Source organism: Ziziphus jujuba, chromosome 9 (genome assembly GCF_031755915.1).
Source record: "Ziziphus jujuba cultivar Dongzao chromosome 9, ASM3175591v1".
In the NCBI taxonomy this organism is placed as follows: domain Eukaryota; kingdom Viridiplantae; phylum Streptophyta; class Magnoliopsida; order Rosales; family Rhamnaceae; genus Ziziphus; species Ziziphus jujuba.
In genome coordinates, this window is record NC_083387.1 from 11,323,378 (window position 1) to 11,344,790 (window position 21,413).

The 21,413-nt window shown below is 28.6% G+C and overlaps 1 protein-coding gene across 2 annotated transcripts; it reads left to right on the plus strand.

The window, feature by feature from the left end:
* Positions 1–14,028: 14,028 nt before the first annotated feature.
* On the plus strand, positions 14,029–21,168 carry LOC107411193 (CDPK-related protein kinase). Of its 2 annotated transcripts, none has more exons than XM_048481135.2 (11): positions 14,029–14,915; positions 17,146–17,276; positions 17,563–17,604; positions 17,696–17,804; positions 19,041–19,119; positions 19,230–19,526; positions 19,604–19,716; positions 19,831–19,938; positions 20,045–20,107; positions 20,221–20,388; positions 20,614–21,168. In XM_048481135.2, exons 1-11 carry the CDS (start codon positions 14,382–14,384, stop codon positions 20,752–20,754), a joined length of 1,785 nt encoding a protein of 594 aa, XP_048337092.2. In that variant the 5' UTR covers positions 14,029–14,381; the 3' UTR covers positions 20,755–21,168. The 2 variants fall into 2 exon arrangements, with proteins under 2 accessions (XP_048337092.2, XP_048337093.1); XM_048481136.2 differs by lacking the exon at positions 14,029–14,915 and adding an exon at positions 16,278–16,447.
* The last annotated feature ends 245 nt before the right edge of the window (positions 21,169–21,413 follow it).

Here is a 21,413-nt window from a genome sequence, read left to right on the forward strand (position 1 = left end):
AACTTCGTATCAATCCAAAAATCAATGAGATTCCAAAAAGTCTCAAAAATGACCAGGTCTAACAAGCCCAAAAGCTCAAAATTATTTTTAGCTTCAAAGTAATTGAATCCAGAACATTGAGATTAAACATCAACGGTCATTTTAGTTTGAACTGCCCCTAAAAGATTCTATATTTGTTATTTTGATTTTCTGAGTAAGGAATTAAACAGTTTATCATCATCTTTTCAATTTGATATTCTAATTAATTGAATTTATATAAGAGGAAAATTAATGCTTAGGATTATGAAGGACAAAATGTCACAAATGCTATTATTTGTTACAATTAAGTATATATTTTGATTAGAAATTCCACCAAAAAAAAAAAACTTTTGGCTTAAAAATATATGTGAAATAAATTAAAATTAACAAGATTTCAAAAAAGTAAAATATAAACAAATAAATAAAAAAAATAGTTTTTTTTTTTTTGGTGAATAATAAAAAGTAGTTATTAATCAAGTGATGGGGGACCTATAACTATATTTACTAGCAGGTAGGTGATCACTGATCAATGCAACTTTTACAGTTAAGTGCATTGATTTAGGGATTAAATAGTAATAAATGGTGGTCAAATTTGTGGAATTTCAAAAACATATTGATGAGAAAGAGAAGGTGGTTATTCCTCTTCCAATGACATTTTTAGTGGGCAACCCACTTATTGAATTACAATGATGAGTCAGAATTGGGGCAAAGAAATTTCAAACCCATTTCAAACTTGGATTGAATAATATTGAGGACTCTTTAAGAAACAACAAAGTTGAAGTAAACAGAGAGCTAAGATTATTATTGATTTCTTTTCTTTTTATGGGATACTGCCAACTTTTGATTTCTTTTCTTTTTCCATTCTCAATGGTTTTGTGTAAGAATATCAGATCAATTTCAGCCTTAAGATGGATTTCAATCACACACTACAGTCTTTTAGGCCTCCTTTTTTTTTTTTTTTTGGGTTAAAAATAATAAGGAAAAAAAAAAAAGGCCTTTGAACGTGAAGTTTCAGTTCTATTTAACATCTTTTGGCTTCGTACCCAAAAACAAGAAAGATATTTTTCAGTCAAAACCAAATAAGATAACCAATCAATTCATTTTTAAATGTGCTTTTTGAATTTTAAACTCTTCCTTTTATTATTATTATAATTTTATTTTGTTTTTTTTGTTTGTTTCTTCGCTTTTATATGTGTGTTATTCACAAGTCACAACTTGGAGGGTTATAGCTTAAATATGGATTTTTTTTTTCATCATTTATAATAATTTTTTTATATCTCAAATTTATAATTCTATAGGTATGGATATGAGAGACATGTCAAATAAGCAACCTCACTTGATATTTTATGAATATACTTTGTTTTGGTGATTTATACGCAGAGGATGTTCCTCTTTCTATGCTGAATGTTCTTAAGGAGGAAGCTCTGTCCTCCATTTTGTAAGACTTTTTTTGGCTTTTTTTTTTTTTTTTGGCGCCATTAAAACATCTATATTTACCCAAAAAAAAATTTCAATTGATTTTTCAAAATTACATAATTGGTGTTTTTTTAAAATCGCTAAATAAATAAATTTCAATAACAAAATTACTCTTTGATGATTTTACAGTTTTTAACCAAACATTATATGAAATATTTTTATCGATTTGGAAATGATTTTAGCTTTTCAAAATCACTCTTAAATAAGCACGAAGGACGACATCCTAAATGAAATTAGAGTTAAACTAGAGGGTCCAAAACACTTAACCTCCTCCCACAAAAAATTTAATATAAAATAAATAAATAAATATATTGTTAATGGATGATAATTTATATAATCTAAACTCGTTAAAAATGAATCCAATAAAATAATATTATATCATTTATATCCAATATTTGGTAAATAAATTTTGTAGCTTAGCATTATTATTACTTGTTACCAGAAAAAAATAAAATAAAATAAACTATCTATATTCTAGATGATAAACCATTCATTATTTCATGGATAAAATCGGTCCTACCCACTTTGTGTTTTCTTAACTTTGTCCGTAAGAATTCTATGGAGTTATTCATTAAAAAAGAAATAATTATAATAATATAAAATTTGACTACTATTGTTATAATTCATTCCATGGAATAAAAGCCAGTATTCGAAAACAAAATGAATATTTAAAAAAATATATATATTAAAAAGAATACATAAGGAAAGCAAGACATGACTGCTACACTATGTTTGGTTTACAGGAGGGAAGAAATTGAAAAGATAAGTTTAACGAGGAAAGAATGATTAGTAAATGGAAATGAAAGGAAACAAAAGTAAGTTATTTATAAAATATCTTTAATGTGTATATATGATCAATCAACTAGATAATAATAATATGGGTAATTTTAAAATATTGATAAAAATCATTAGGTATTTTCCTTTCTTTCTTTTTCCTCTCAATTTGGATGTGAAAAAAAAATTGTTAAAATAGAATGATCAATTCCTTCCATTTCTTGGCTATACCTTTCATTTACACCATATTTTAATCATCGAAATAAGGATGAATAATAATTTCCTTTCTATTTCCTTCTATTCTTTTAATCCAAACGTAATATAAAAATATTTGAAAAGTAATAATGTTAGCAAATAAAAAGGATGATCATTTGAGAATTAAAATAGCTGTGAATTCGCTTTTTGTTTCATGCACATTCATATTAAATTTCAATTTCCTAGGCTGTTATTATTTTATAGTTTGGATGTCTTTTCTAATGACGCCAAACCAAAACAGCACATTATATATACATAAGATGACATATCATTATATTATTATAATTAAAAGCCCTTTTGTAATTTACCCAAAAAATAAAAATAAAGATAAAAAAGGAAGATGATCAAGGACTCCAGCAGTCAAAGAGTCCCTTAAAACGATATAGTCTACGTCTTAAATTTTGAATCTTTTTTTTTTTTTATCTTTTATGAAATATATTATTTTATTTATATGATAGAAAATCAAATATCATTATGTACAAAATTATATGTTATTTAATAAAAACATAGTGTGTCAAAAAAAAATTAATAAAAACATAAAATTTCTACAGCATTTTCATAATTTTACGTTATATTAACTTTTTCATTATATAAATATTTGGCTGCATATGAAAAGTATCAAAATTTTCGATGAAATACATTTCAAGTTTTATGGGAATTTTATTGTTAATGTTATTGTTTGATTAGAAATAAAAATATTATTTCTAGACTTACAAATAATTAAATAAATTTATATTTAAAATTGAATATTAATTTGTTTTTGATAAAATATATAAAAATGACTTTTCAACTAATCTCACAATCATATGTTTTTGAAAGGAATACTTTTCATCCTACTTTTGCCTCTTGTGAAATTTCTCTGGTGTACACAAATTCCACCATCTGAAAATAAATAAATAAAAATTTACTTTTTTATAAAATTTTAAAATTTCACTAAATTTAATACTTTTCAAATAGGAGCTTATAATCAATCTATATATGGCTTCTTTTCCTCCTAAATTATAAACAAAAAAAACTTAGCATTAATATTGAATATATATATATATATATATATGTGTGTGTAATTATATTATGCAAGATTTGAATATACACATGGATCTATATCACTATTTCTTTTTGTCCTTTATATATTAGTCGTACCAGTCATAATTGGTTATTATGTTTCATCTGGCTTATAAGTCGCACAGATCCACGAGATAATTAGTAAAAGCAAAACAAAAAGGATTCCATCGCATCTCTTATTTCTCCCATTTCCTTAACAAACTCGTTATTTTTAATATAGATAATCATTTGCACTCTTCGATCAACGATCCCACATAATTATTTATTAAACCCTTACCGAATAAACAAAAATAGTTTGTTATTAAATTAGCCTACTAAAAGAAAAATACAAGTTGATTTTATTACTACCAAAATTTGACTGATCCATACGTACGTCACAAGAACTAATGGGGTCATTATTTTTCTTAGTACAATATAACATGATAAATTAGTTTCTTCGGATCAAATTATCAATAATATATAGGAAAAGATCCATGTTATATGGAGAATGTTCAATATACTAAGGCATTTGATAAATATTTTTTGACAAATCATTTTGGTTTATGATTAAGTACATTCAAAGATGAACATTATGAATATTAATTTTTATGATTTGTATATCAGTAAATCTATATATTTAAAGGATAATATAATATCTATGAAAAATTTTGGTACAAAAAATATATCTCTTCATATATATATATATATATATATAAATATATGTCAATTATGATTTAGCGATTTATATAGTTCACAATATATCTGATTAGTTACAGATAGATAAAATTGATAAGTCATAGATGCACCAATGAAATCATGGATAAAAAAATTGAAAATTTAGTACATTTATTTTTAACCGCCACAATTATGCACCATAAAGTGGACCATGTATTCTTCTAGTTAAAAATCATATATATATATATATATATATACAAACATATTATATATATATATATATACAAACATATATAATATTTAAATAATAGTTAAAAATTATCTTTTAATTTATAATAGAAGATATACACAATATTTATAATTATTATGTCTATCTAAATTTAAATTTTAAATTTTAAATTATTAATTAATAGACAACATATATAACTTGTTACATCATTGTCGTTATGTTGTTTACTATAGAAATAGTTTCTAGAAGAACAATTATATATACATATATATACAATTTTCAATTTGTTGGAAATTTATTTTTGTGGAAAGTGTAAAGTTTGCTGACACTGATCCAATTATGGTTTTTTTTATTTAATTACATTGACTGGGGATGACATTATAAGCACTTGATATGTCAATACTTTTTTCACCTTATGTTAAAATATGTTTTCCACATATTTCCACATATCATAACATATTCCTTGATTAATCAACTTATTATATATATATATTAAATAATTAATATGAATATGTGGGGAGGTTGCAAATGTATAATACGAACAGAGGACATAGACACTGTTGATCTTGAAAATCTAAGTGGACGATCATGTTGTATAAATTAAACTTTATGAGCATGTGCAATGTTGCATGCACTTTCAATTAATAACAAATTAATGTTACATTTGCAATTAGATCTCAGCCGGCCCTGAATCTTTTTCACTTTTGAGCTGTTTTAGATTCATGCATCGTATGGTGTACGATAATACCAAATTATATATTTAGTTAAAAAGTCGGTACAAAAACACAAAAAAAAAATATTTATATACAGTTTGTCTATGGTGCGGACGATCCTCATGCGGACCATAGTATTGGTGACGATTTTCTAAAAAACCATCGTTAATACTATAAAAAACCGACATTAATATTGCGGTCCTCATGTGAACTGTCCTCATCATAGAATTTCCATATATATATACACACACACAGACGCACGTTATCATTTTCATCTTATATATTTTTTTTCTTTTTTTGGTTTTATTCATAATTTTTATGTGACCATTTGTAAGTTTTTCCTTAAATACATTTTATTTATTTATTTTTTATATTAGGATAGAGAATTAATGGGTTTCTTTTTCTGCTATAAGAGAAGTTGATGAGAACTGCATAATAAGGAAAGGAAAGCAAATAGTAATTGTATGAAAATAATTATAAGGGCATCTATAATGAGGATGTAAATTATAAAAAAAAAAAAAATTAAAAAAAAACTGCCATATCATAAAAATTATAGGTAGGTTTCAGTTCAGTTTGATCGGTTTTTTACAGACCAAATCAATAGGAAAAACTAAACCAAATCTGTTGATCAGTTCAATTGGGCATTGGTCTAATATTATGTTTATTTATAATCTATTTGAATTAAAAATTGTTCAAACCAAACAAAACCAAGTCGATTTGGTTGATCTAGATTATTTCGTACCTGCCCATAATAAAATTAGATAGATGTTTTAAGAAATCATTTCCAATGCAATTGTCCAAAAAGTCTCAAGCTCATGAGGTAACAGAAGGAAAAAAGTATTGTCAAAGTCAACGTGTATTTTTAACATAACTCAAACAACAATTTCTAGAAAAAAAACTCTTATAAAAAAATGTTATTTTTAAAAATAAATAAGTAGACACATTATTAATTAATTATGTTTTAAATATAATCATTGCATATTGATTTTTGGGTTAAATGTTTATTAAGTAATTATATCACATAGTTAGTATATCCTTTAAATTTTTTATGAGAGATAGATAGTAATTCATATTTTCATCAAAGATGTTCAAATATAATGACAAATGAAGTTAGGAGAGTAGTTATAAACAACTATATCCTATTAGATATTTTCTTTTTATTTTCTTTTCTGATTTTTTTATTATAAAAGAAATTTATTATTTATTATTATTGATGACAATTACCAATTTATGAAACAAATTTTAATACGAAACATTAATTTTATTATTTTTATACTAAAATTTTAAAAATTAACTATTTAGTATTAATAATTTAAATTGTTAGGTTCTATTAATGATGGTTTGGTAACGAATAGTATAGTCAATTGATTTATCAAAATCTTTTTACTAATTGCATCTTTTTATGGCAATTAATAGAGATGTTTAATTTGTCAATCAGCATTGATAATCAAATATATCCATATCTATATGTCTATATAATTTTGCTTTATTTGCTAGATCTTTTAGTAAGTTGTGATTAGTGATATCGGCTGCTCGGTGTTCCAGTGGTTGGTATTCCCAGAATAAGAAAAGAATGGGCTTTAAGTGCCAGTCATTTTTATAGGTCTTGCTATTTTTGTTCTATATCTCTAGTTATCATATCAATTGGTTATATATCCTTCGACAAAAAAAAAAAAAAAAAGGTTATATGTCTAAAATAATAATACGTAATTAATTCACTTAATTTGTGACCCATTTTTTTTTCCTTCTTTTCCTCTTCTTTCTTGAAGAAAAAGATTTGTCTTTAATAATTTTTTTTTGGTGAATTTGATTTTAATAAATTATAGTATGATTTATTAGGAGACAGTACTTGTAGCAATATGTTTCATTTGCATCAAACAATTTGGCAATTTTTTGACCCCAAAAAAATATTAATGTTAGTTTTATGACTCATAATATGCTAACATGTATTGTCTTATTGCAAAAGGTCGATTGACAATGATTACCGGTTAAAAAAAAAAAAAAATCCGAAATCATGATTTGAGGATGACTGGAAATTCTACGGTGAGGACGGTCCGCATGAAGACCGCATTATTAGTGACGGTTTTTCATAGTATTAATGACGGTTTCTTATAAAATCGTCACTAATACTATGAAAAACCGTCACCAATACTGTGGTCCGCATAAGGACCGTCCGCACCATAGACGGACTGTGAGGATGACATTCTTCCTCCTCAATTAATAATATAAAAAAAAAAATGCTAACCTATAGCAGTCAAGAGCATTTATTTTTATTTTTTGGATAGAGGAGGAGGTTCCTTTTAATCAATAAAGTACAATAAACTATTACTTTCATTGAGATTTATTTAGAGGCCAATTCTGCTTACCATAGTTTTTGAAAAGTCAAAAACTATTTTTAAAATTTAAAAGTTGTTTCTAGAAATGTTTGGATAAATTTTGGAAAATGATTAGGCTTTTAAAAGCAATTTCAATCAAAATCAATATTAAAAAAAAAAAAAATCCGAAATCATGATTTGAGGATGACTGGAAATTCTATGGTGAGGACGGTCCGCATGAGGACCGCAGTATTAGTGACGGTTTTTCATAGTATTAACGACGGTTTCTTAGAAAATCGTCACTAATACTATAAAAAACCGTCACCAATACTGTGGTCCGCATAAGGACCGTCCGCACCATAGACGGACTGTGAGGATGACATTCTTCCTCCTCAATTAATAATATAAAAAAAAAAATGCTAACCTATAGCAGTCAAGAGCATTTATTTTTATTTTTTGGATAGAGGAGGAGGTTCCTTTTAATCAATAAAGTACAATAAACTATTACTTTCATTGAGATTTATTTAGAGGCCAATTCTGCTTACCATAGTTTTTGAAAAGTCAAAAACTATTTTTAAAATTTTAAAGTTGTTTCTAGAAATGTTTGGATAAATTTTGGAAAATGATTAGGCTTTTAAAAGCAATTTCAATCAAAATCAATATTAAAAAAAAAAAAAAATCCGAAATCATGATTTGAGGATGACTGGAAATTCTATGGTGAGGACGGTCCGTATGAGGACCGCAGTATTAGTGACGGTTTTTCATAGTATTAACGACGGTTTCTTAGAAAATCGTCACTAATACTATAAAAAACCGTCACCAATACTGTGGTCCGCATAAGGACCGTCCGCACCATAGACGGACTGTGAGGATGACATTCTTCCTCCTCAATTAATAATATAAAAAAAAAAATGCTAACCTGTAGCAGTCAAGAGCATTTATTCTTATTTTTTGGATAGAGGAGGAGGTTCCTTTTAATCAATAAAGTACAATAAACTATTACTTTCATTGAGATTTATTTAGAGGCCAATTCTGCTTACCATAGTTTTTGAAAAGTCAAAAACTATTTTTAAAATTTTAAAGTTGTTTCTAGAAATGTTTGGATAAATTTTGGAAAATGATTAGGCTTTTAAAAGCAATTTCAATCAAAATCAATATAAAATGATTATTAAAAAGCACTTATGGAGAAACAAAAGAAAAAACAAAAGCAGTAGGAAATCCTACACTAAACAAGACCCAGTATGCTCCTATTACATTCAAAGTATATTTTATTTACACCCTTTCAGTTTTTTTATAATTACACTTATAATTTTTAATTGTAAAAATTAATAAATAAGTGCTAGGTTATTTTTCATATACACATGTTTAAGTGTAATTAAGACAAAACTAAATGATATTTTCCAATTATATTCAAATTTTTTCAAATTTCTTGCTTGAAAGTTCCAACATTATATATGAGGTTATAATTCAGTTGGATTTTTTATTTACTTTTTATTTTTATTTTTTTATAGAGATTTAAAAGAAAATTTGTAAACTACTATGACAGCAACACATATTTTCAACTAAAAATTGCAACTACTCCTGTTTGCTAGCTAACAAAATAGAGAAAGAAAAATTCACATTTTAATTTTCCAGCTGAAATTCTTAAATCAACCTATATTAACAATATGCAGAACAAAGGCTAGCAAGTTCTTAAATGAATTGCATTAATTAATATTAGTGCAAACTGATTTTTTAATTTTTTGCTTAAAATTATTTAATTGCTTCCTTGTATATTACTATTTACTTGCAATGCAGTAATTATGTACCAAGATTTGTTACTTTTAATGATCAGCCTAAGCATCATTTTAAATTTTATTTATATATAATAAACTAAAGATTAAAACAATGAGTGGAAAATAAACTTTTTAAGTTATGAAAATATATCAGTTAGATTATACAACTATATACTTATGAAAAAAAATAGTATTGATAAAAATAAGATAATTAAAAAGTACAAATTATTTTCATATCCAGTGAAAAAAATATCGATGTCAATGAAAATGTCAAAGGTATAATTTTATGGAAATATCGATATATTTCCGGAAATTGTAAATTTTTAATTTAAAATACAAATTTTTATATATAAGATAATTAATATAGTAAAATGATATAAAAATACAATAATTAGAATAGAATAATCATAAAATATTCTATAAATACTATAAATTATTTATAAGTGAATAAAATATAAAGCTAATTAGCACAAAAATATAGAAAATTTAACAAATAATAGTAAAATACAAGAAATTCTCAAATATAATCCCTAATATATTATTAATACCAAAATAATTCATTGGTTCTTCAAATTGATGATCATATCTTGGAGCTTCGTGTGTATAACAATAGGCATTCAAACTCATCATATTAGAAAAATTTTCCATGTAATTGTGGATGTGCCAAGTATATCTTTCTCTATCAATCCCAACCAATTTTTCAAGTGGAGGGTAATGTGGATTTATCCAATGAAGAATATAACATTCATTTTGAGACATGGGATGATTAAAAATATTAACATCGTAATCACTGTGAGGATTATGTGATTGAAAAGATGCCTATAAAAAAGATTCGTTCTGATCATTTCATTTCAAATTTTTATTTTTATTTTTTTCCCTTCGATATCTTACTCCTACTCGATTCACACTTTGAAAAAAATCAAAAGCATTAATAATTCCTGCACATTCATTCACAGTTGCACTTTCATTCACATATTTTTTTCAGTTTTGGCACTTTCATAATTTCATTCACAGTTTACACTTTCATTAACATTCTTTAAAAAAAATTTAAAAAACAATTTCAATAACAAAAAAAAAAAAAAAAATTCCTCTTTTGTTCTCTTTAGTCATCTTTGCGTATCCCCCTTCCCTTCAGCTTCAGCCATCTCTTCTTCTTCTCTTTCCCGTCCTTCTCTTTCCCTTCAGCCATCTCTTTCCCTCTCTTCTCGACCAGATCACAACCCATATCACAACCTGCCAGATCACAACTTAACAACCCAGAGTCTCTTCTTGGCCGATCACACATTCACACTCACATCACATTCACAACCAACAGGGAAACAAACACACACACACACACACACACAAAAACCAGATCAGATCTCAGAATCACAACCACCGGCTGACATCTCCCCGAAAATTCCACCGACACTCGATGACTTCCCACCGATATTCCACCATTTTCACCCAAAAAATAAAATCCCGACCGACTTCTGCATTTCCAATCGAAACTCATTGATTCCGACAACATTCCGCCAGCACCCATGACGGAAACTCTTCCCCCACCCACCAATTCCCCTCTTTCGATGTTGGAAGTGGTCGACAACCGACATTATTAGTGACTTTTTGCCCGTGTCAGCGACATTTGCTTGCTTCACTTTTCATATCTATGGATAAATCTATACAAATACCAAAAGGATACGGTTATTCAATTTCACACCTTTTGCAATACTATAATTACACTCTTTATAGTAATTTAGTGATCTAGAAATCTGAGTAAAATATTTATATTATGATAATAATATTGTTCGTGCGGAGTGGAAATAATGTCACACTGAGAAGAAGAAAAGATAAGAAAAAGAAAAGAATATAAATTAGCTCATGATATAGATAATATATATTTATATATATATAATATCATAAATAATAATATTTAAGCTTTAATGTTATCGCACGTTTACATACAAATTTTAAATTATATTATATGTATTATTTGTTATAAAAATAATATAAATCAATAAATTAAAAATACATAGAAATTATATATACTGAAATAAATAATAATAATTATAATAATGTCAAATATATACTTAATATGTAATGTAACCAAAAAAAAAAAAAAATTGTTTATCTATTAAAACCATCATAACACTATTAATTTTTAATTTATTATCAAAGCTTAAGATCTTTTAAACTTTTAGTAATCGAACTTTGAACATTCATTGCATCTTGTTAATATTAATCTGTTAATAAAATCAACCCATCGGGCTATATTTGAAAACTTATTTAAAAATTTTATTGTTGCTCAATATATTTGGATTTTTTTTTTCAATTTATATCATAAAAATTTGTTAAGAACTAAAATTTTGACATCAACATATAATACTATTTAATAATAGAATTCAAATTTAAAAGTATTTACATATCTAATTTTTCTCATCTATAAAATTCAAATGTATTTATATAATATTTTTCATCTATAGAATTTAAATTCAAATTAAAATGTACTTTTTTATTCCTTTCAATAAGTAATTTTTCTATATTAGATCATCATAATATAATTTTATTATTATTATTATTATTTACCCACATATTTTTTTATAATATAATTTATTTATGATTAGATACATGTTATGAAGATCAAATAAACAAATTAATTTTATTATTGAAATCTACATATTACAGTATTAAAATTTCATTTATTATATATATATATATAGATATATATGTATTAGTATATAGATTTAATTATTAACTACCATATATAACATTTTTTATTTTACAATAAAATATACTAAACCAACAAAAATATTAATATATGGATTATAAATTTTTTTTAATGTTTTTTATACTGACTATTCCTTCTTTTTTTTTTTTTATTCCTTGCAAGTAATTAATTTTTCTATGTTAAATCATTGTAATATAATTTAATTACCTTTACTATTCTTATCATTTACATTTTACATTATAAGATAATTTATCTATAGTTATTTATATTTTACTTTGTAAGGTAATTTATTATTTTATAATTAAATAAATATACAATGAAGGTTTCATTAATCAAGCATCATATATTATATTATAATAGTAAAAAAAAATATTTTTGGGTACAACCAATAAAAGAATATCTCAAATAAAATAAAATCAAAATTTTGGTTTGAATATAAATCCTACTTTAACATATTTAACAAATATTCTGAAAAGGATATCTCAAATTTTTTCACTAATAAAAAAAAATTATATTATTTATATAATTTTTTTGTGTCCAAAATAAAAAAATATTTTTATTATTTTCTATATAATCACATTTATATATGTTAAAATATTTAAAATACATTATATATGGATATACACTTTAATTTATTATTTTACAATTATAATATTATATTTTGTCCTAATTATACACTTTATCATTTTTCTCATAATCAAAGTTTCCTTAATCAAACATCATATATAATATTATAATAATAAAATATATATTTTTGAATATAACCAATAAAAGGATATCCCAAATAAAATAAAATCAAAAAAAATTGTTTTGAATATAAATCATACTTTACCATATTTAAAAAATGATATCTTAAAAATTTCCACTAATAAAATATAATTATATTATTTATATAATTTTTTTTTATGTCCAAATAAGGAGTTATCTTTATTATTTTCCATATGATTGTATTTGTATATATAAAAATATTTAAAATGCGTTATCTATGGAGATACAATTTAATTTATTATTTTACACTATAATATTATATTTTTGTCCTAATTATATATTTTAATTCCTAACAAAATTATATATTTTTTGATACAATCAATTAAAGGTAAGAAATCTGATGCTTTTAAATAGCTATTATATTTTAGTTGATTGATATATTGATAGGGTCATAAATAATAAGAAAAAAAAAAGTTGAATTTTTTTATTAATGATTTTGGAGAGGATTCAAAAGGAACATTATAATGACACGTGGTTTTTTTTTTTTATTGACTATTCAACTTTTATATATTATTTAGATTATGTGTATTTAGTTTGATAATGTTTAGATTTTAAAAAAAATTAGTTATAGGTGTGCTGGAAAAAAAAGATTTTATTGTGCTGAAAAAAATAATAAAATGTTTGATAACTTATTTAATAAAATTATTATAAAATATAAAAGTTATAAATAAATGTTTGATAACTTATTAAATTAAATTGCCGTAAATTTTGCAATTATTAGAATGTATATATATAAGTTATTTTTTTTAAACCTATAATAAACTATCAACAATTGCATCAGAGTGATTGATTCATATTAAAAATTTTATTTAGAAAATTTTAATTTAAATATGATTGTTTTATAGGATAAAAGATAAACATAATATGGTATTTTATTAATTAATTGAGAATATTTTAAAATTTAAAATTAATCTATCTTAATTGTGAAAAAATTAAATTTTAAATTACTTTTAAGATTTGATTTTAAAAGTTACTATATAATTTCTCAAATAATCAAAGTTGTTATACTTTTCTTGAACATCCAAATAACTCAAAATTCTTTTATAATCAGTTCTAAAACTTCCATTATAATTACCAAACTAAACCAAATCCCATCAATTTGAAAGGATATTAATTAGCTTATATGGACAATATTAAATTTCTTTTATTTTTTTTTGGTAAAAACAATACTAATCTTCGGAGGCAAATATTATTTTCCCAAAAACAAAAAATGAAAATCATTATTAGAGGCAAATCTTGGCCTTTCCATATGAGGTTAAAAATCCTTGACGAGTGAAAATGAGAGTTTTTAATTCTCCACAGAGAGAGAGAGTCATAAAAAAGTTAAAAACTCAATGACTCACGTGCGTTACACGTGGCCAGTGAGATCATACAGCTCACTTCCATCTTCCGACTTCCACTTCTCTTCAACAAATCCGCACACACTCTCTCTCTCTCGCTCTCGCTCTCGCTCTCTCAGACATTTACACCTTTTTTTTCCCACCTTTTCTTAGGACCTTCAACAGCCACTCGCTCTCTAACCAAAACAAGAAGAAGAAGAAGACCCACAATCACAGTGACCAAAAACCATCTGAGCCTGAACTTGAACACATTGCGTCAAACCCCATCACTTAGTTTCGGCAAGATTAACAGTCAATGGGAGTTTGTACCTCAAAGCCACCAAAACCAAACCCATATGCTGCAAGAGACCCAAATGATCCTTCACAAACCCCAAAATCGCAACCAACTCCTCTCTCAACCACCACCACCCCTCACCACCACCGAAAAGATGACGCGACTCCCCGAAAGCAGTCGCCTTTCTTCCCTTTCTACAGCCCCAGCCCTGCCCATTACCTCAAAAAGTCTCCGGCGGCCAGCAAAAGCGCCAGTTCCACACCCAGGCGGTTTTTCCGGCGGCCGTTCCCGCCGCCGTCGCCGGCGAAGCACATAAGGGCGGTGCTGGCTAGGCGGCACGGTAAGAAGGCGGCGTCGGCTATACCGGAGGAAGGGGAGGAGGAAGGTGGGGTGGAGCTGGATAAGAGGTTTGGGTTCTCAAAGGAGTTCACGAGCAGATTGGAGGTTGGGGAAGAGGTGGGTCGAGGGCATTTTGGGTATACTTGTTCTGCTAGGTTCAAGAAAGGTGAGTTTAAGGGCCAGCAAGTTGCTGTCAAGGTCATCCCTAAAGCCAAGGTTTGGTCCTTTTTCTCCTCTCTCTCGCTTTCTCTTTCTCTCACATCCTATACTCTTATGGCTTGCACATGGTTCTGTGAATCTGTGGCGATTTAACCGTCTTCACACATTTTATGAAATTATATTAAATCTGAGAAACATTTTTGGCACTTTTAATTTCTTGCTCTTTATCTGTTTGATTGTTTGTTTCAAAATGAAAATGAGTTTTCAGGGTCGTCGTTTTGTTTTTGTTTTTGTTTTCTTACTGTCATTCGTTGTGTATTTTATCATTATTATCATTTTTCCTTTTTACAAAGGGTGGGGACCGCGAGATGGAGGCAAATAAATATTTTATCTTATTTTATTTTATTTATTTATTTTTTTGGGCACTGTGGTTTTGTTAAGTGCAATTGAGTAGCTGAAGACTTTAGTTTGAATGCTGCACAGGGAAGATCTTCATGGAGATTTCTTTTAATTTTCACATAAGCGACTGTTGTGGTGTTTTTCTAGATGCAGAATATTAAACATAATCTAAAAGGTGTATGCGACCCCTGCTTATTAGATTGTTGAGTTTGAGAGGCATAAAGTCACCAACTTGTTTGTTTATCGCCTTTTTCTTGGTCAATGATGGGAATTGATCTCTTTGGCTACTAGACCCACCACCTAATTAGTGAATATGCTTAGACAAACTTGATTTTTATATTTTATTTTTAAAATTACATATGCTCCAAAAGTACGGTTTTGCATAATCAAATTGTAAGGCTTGAAATTGGAAGGTATAAAATGTGCAGTGGAAAAGTTTACTGTTTGTTTGTTTATATATTTATCTTTCTAATGATTTCAAAGAAAGACTACTCGTCAAAGCATAAGATGTGATAGTTCCTACTATGGATCAGGAAAACATATAAACCAATGGATATGAGAGGACGTAATCATTTAAAAGAATGCATAGACTAAATTGGCGTTCTTGGTTTTGATGCGGGCCTATGATTAAACCATTTCATACGCAAAATCAGTAAATTAATGGTCAGCACCAGCCCACGCTTGCTGCCATTCCAAACTGGCCAAAGCTTGTAGTTGGGTCAGATTTCGTAGTCTGGACTAGATGCATGGTTAATTACTTGGCCCCTCATTGAGGATATGAACCTTCTTTGAGGTGACAGAAACTTTGTATTGACTCTTTGATTGTTTTATGGTTTGATTGGCTTGAACTATGATGGATTTTCCAATAATTGAAGAATATATGATCAAGATTGTGCCAAGAATAAAGGACATAGGTCTTGTAAAATTAAACCTTATGTTTAGGTCCAACATGGTTTGACTTATCCTTCCCACACAAAAGAAAGAATATAGGATCTTTTGTCACAGGCCCTTTTTTCTCTCCCTATAAGTCTTGCCTTTTCTATCTCATACTTTAGAGTACCTAGTGGTCTGTAAAAACGAATGAAAGAAAATAATGTAAGGAAAATTTATGAGTACTGTGCACACCTACAATTCTGGAAGTAAGCTTCTGATAATAGTGGAAGAGGGCTCAAAACCCATATAAAATCAGGGTATGTAAGTAATAAATAATACAAAACCAAAGCATATAAAAATATTTTAAGGGTTTTTTACAATTTGAACCCACTGAATGGTGGGAAATTCCAAGAAGAACAAATATTTACTTTACAACCCAAATATGCTAGCAAAAAAGGGGAAAACTTGTTTTAAAACATCAGTATCATTCTTGTATACGGTACAACTAGATCACCATTTCTTGGACTGGCACCAATACCGATAGATATTAAATAAGAAAAAAATATGTTTATATATTTGGTGCAACATATGCAAAAGTAGGTTCTTTCAATTGCCGTCTTGTTGAAATTAAGTGGGTCACGTTCAAGCTTTTTGATCTTGGCTGTTTAAGTAAGTTCTGTTGTAAGCATTTGTCCCGGGGAATAATTCGTGTCCATTCCTGCTTCTTAAATAAGTTAGAGGATTATGTGTTGTGAAGTGTTTGTATTAGGAAAGAGGTACATGATTTGTATGATGTGGCATCATGTAAGGAAATTTCTTAATTCTTGTCATTATGATGTCTTTTTTATAACCATTAGATTGTCTCTCTATATTCTTCTTGTTTTTGTAATAATCATCTTGAAACTTGTTGTACATGGATGTATGCATTAAAGGGAAAAACCGAGTTTATGATATGTTACTCTTGTATTTGTTATTCTAGACTACATTCTGATTCTGAAATTTTCTTTGGTAGCAGATGACAACAGCTATTGCAATTGAGGATGTGAGAAGGGAGGTGAAAATATTGCGAGCTTTGACAGGACACAACAATCTAGTGCAGTTCTATGATGCATTTGAGGACAGTGATAATGTCTACATAGTAATGGAGTAAGCTTGGAATTTGAATTTCTGTTTTAAACCTTATCTCGTTTTATTGTTGCACATTGCAGTAGCTATTCTCTAATTAAAAATATTTTCTTGCTTCACTGAGCTTTTGCTCCAAATAGTGGTTGATCAAGTGCTAACATATAATCTTATGGTGTGGTTGTGGTTAAGTTGTCTTTCTTAATTATATATATATATATTTGGAAGACTGCTTACTGCTTGCTTATTGCAAATCTTGGACTTTATCATATGTGATATCAAATGTAACAAATTACTATGAATGTTTCAGGTTGTGTGAAGGAGGGGAACTTCTAGATAGAATACTTTCAAGGTAATTCTTTAAATAGCATGTATATTTTAAATGAATGGAATTTTATATGTGCATCATTGTGGCCACTAACTTGATAATTTATTACCTAAAGGGGTGGAAAATACACAGAAGATGATGCAAAGACTGTCATTGTACAGATACTAAATGTTGTTGCATTTTGTCATCTTCAGGGTGTGGTTCACCGTGATCTTAAACCAGAGGTGTGGTACATTCCTTTATATTTCTTTTATCAATTTTATGTAGTTAACCCATTCAATACCTGCTGGAAGTCCCATTTATTAAAGGTTGCATATAGGATAATGCAAATGTGGATGGAATTGCCAACACGAAAGGTTTTTGGATGGGAAAATTGACCGAGTAAAAGGGCCAATGCTTCTGTATTTGGCAAAAAATTTACTTTGAATTTTTTGGTATATTTTGTTGTTCAACTTACTCATGACCATAGCCATTGGGACATAGCCATGTCTCCTTCGACTTGCCAGAAAAAAATGTCAGTATGCCTGCACATGATAAGACAAAAATATGATAAACACAAATGTATAGAGGAATCAAAACTGATATGATTTCCTTCACATTCATATAAAATAACATTTACAAGTTCCTTACTAATATTCTATACATGGTATAGAATTAGGAATGAAATAACTACTACAGGTGTTACTTTAATCTTTCCTAAATTACAAAGTCCACCTATCCTATATTTACAGAAAATACAGCTAGGATATCACCTAGAATCTTTGCAATTTTCAACTTTCCAACGAAGATAACTTCTACCCTTCCATCAAGATATTATGCGTTACTAGACTGGGTCCTGGTTGTTATCAGATAACTGGAGATGATGTATGGAGGCCAGTAACCAAAATATTTTACTCTAACCGTATTGGAGTTGTCAATTTTTCATTTGAACGGAAGCATCTGGTTAGAAAGACAACAATGCTTTGAAACCAGCTGGGTCATGTAACTGGTATTTGGCAAAACATGTGTATTGGTTCAGATGACATTTAATGCACCTTGTTCAAATAAAACTTTGAGTGAAGTGTTTCACTAACACAGTCAGATTACAAGGTTAGATGAATCTATGTTTCTGGCTACGTTTAACCTGTCCTGTTTGTTGTAGGTTTAACTGCCTCAACTAACTTTTTGAGTTGTCAACTTTGAAAAGATTGAGGAGAAAGTTTATAGAATACTGTAATTTAGCTAAGTTAAAGAAAGAAAAGAAAACAAAAGAGAAAACATTCACCCTTCTCGAATGGCAAGGCTACCTTTTTCTGTTTTCCCCAAAAGATAGTGTCCTTGCACTAAATAATCCTTTCTGGCTATATTTTTAATATACTTATTCTTTTTATGAATATTGGTAATTACTTCTCTGCTAGATAGATCATGATCTGTTGTTTCTTTAACATATTAGACTAAAAGTTAGCTTTTTACTGGACCAGAACTTTCTGTATACTTCTAAGGATGAGAATTCAAAGTTGAAAGCAATAGATTTCGGCTTATCAGATTTTGTAAAACCAGGTTTGTCATTTTCATGAAACTCCGTATCAAACTTTCCTATAACAAACTTTCCTATAACAGTCTCCGCTTTTGGAGCTTGATTGGGCTTGTAAACATATGTTGATCTACAGATGAAAGGCTTAATGATATTGTGGGAAGTGCATACTATGTGGCACCCGAGGTTTTACATAGATCTTATGGTACGGAGGCTGATGTATGGAGCATTGGTGTGATAGCATATATTCTACTATGTGGTAGTCGTCCATTTTGGGCCCGGACTGAGTCTGGGATTTTTCGGGCAGTCTTGAAAGCCGATCCTAGTTTTGATGAGGCACCATGGCCTTCTTTATCTTTAGAGGCAAAGGACTTTGTCAAGCGCCTATTGAATAAGGACCCACGGAAGCGAATGACAGCTGCTCAGGCTTTAAGTGAGTCTCTCCTCACCTAAAATGTCAATTAAGTTTTTCCTAGCACTGTCTCAATGGCCATAATAATTTGTTGGCAGGTCATCCTTGGATCAGAAATTATAATGATGTAAAAGTGCCTCTTGATATTTTAATTTTTAGGCTCATGAAGGCCTACATAAGATCATCATCCTTGCGAAAGGCAGCTTTAAGGGTAAGTATATGGTGATTTTGTATGTCAATTGTCAAAGACCCCTAAGGTGCTATTAGTTTGGCGGTATCAGTTTACAAAGCTTGTTTAATCGTTTTATGACCTTCTGTCTCACAGTCCTTGTCCAAGACATTGACCGTGGATGAACTCTTTTATCTGAAGGAGCAGTTTGCACTACTGGAGCCAAACAGAAATGGCACCATAACCTTAGACAATATAAAAACAGTGGGTCTTCCTCTCTCTCTCTCTCTCTCTCTCTCTCTCTCTCTCTCTCATTACTCTAATCGATATTGGAACTAAAAATAGTTTTATCATTTTTGGTCCTGAACAGGCCCTGATGAAAAATGCAACAGATGCAATGAAGGAATCTCGCATTGCTGACGTTTTTGCATCGGTAATTACTCAGTACCTAAATCTTTTGATTGCTTTTGTTGATGTTTATGACTTTGGTTTTTGGTTATAGACTTACATCTTATATAAGTTCCTGTTTAATTCATTTAATGACAGCTAAATGCACTTCAATACAGAAGAATGGATTTTGAAGAGTTTTGTGCAGCTGCATTAAGTGTCCATCAGTTGGAGGCCCTTGATCGGTGGGAACAACATGCCCGATGTGCGTATGAACTTTTCGAGAAGGATGGAAACAGAGCTATTGTCATTGAAGAACTTGCTTCGGTAAGTTTACATTTTGATGCAATAGAACATTTTCTAGCTCCTGCCAATAAAACTAATAATGTTTTGCGTATCTTCGACACCTGTTTGTGCTGCCATCAAGGGAGCAATATCTTGAACATGTGGATTTGCATTTCCCTGATCTTTTTTTGGTAACAAAAATTTCAAACTACATCTTGGAATCAGCTGGACTGACTGTTTTTGTATGTTATTCAAAATGTTGTTCAGGAACTTGGGCTTGGTCCTTCAATCCCACTTCATGTGGTTCTTCACGACTGGATAAGACACACTGATGGGAAACTTAGCTTCCTTGGGTTTGTCAAATTGTTGCATGGTGTATCAAGCCGGACCTTTGTGAAGGCACAATGAAGATAAAAATACACGACCTTGAAGAAGTTCTGGATTTTTACTAAGCATGTTGGCCTTTGCTTTGATGTGCTGCTGCATCTATTTCTTGATATTTGAGGATTGATGGTCTGGCGAGTTCCCTCAAGACAAGGGAAGCCAATTCTTTGAAGAGGCACTTTGATCAATCCTCCAAAACTGCAGGGTTGGTCATTGCTTTGGTTTGAAAGCCATCGAAGCTATTTTGATACTCCAGTGTAAAGTGGTAGCTAGTTTGCCCATATGGGTAATAACGTTTTCTTTCCAACTCCATATTTGATGCTCTGTAGTCTCTCTATACATGCTCCATTGATGTCTCTCCAGTGTCAGTCTATCTATCTATTCTGAGTGAAGTAATTATTGTTTTCTGCCCTTAATTTATTTGAAGTATTAACTTAATCTTTCTCTCTCTCTTTTTTTTTCCTTTTTTTGGTGAAACTTAATCTTTCTCTTTTGCCCAAATAGCATTTGAGTTTCAAATATAGTATTAAAGGTTTAACTTTTGTAAAAAAGGAAGTTAATGTGCTCCATTTCACAAATATCAATAAAGACCCAAAAAAGAGAAAAATCTAGTAATAATAATAATTTTCATCTTCACTGACTGGCTTCTTGATGAGTGTCTTGTGGATTACAAATTATCAAGC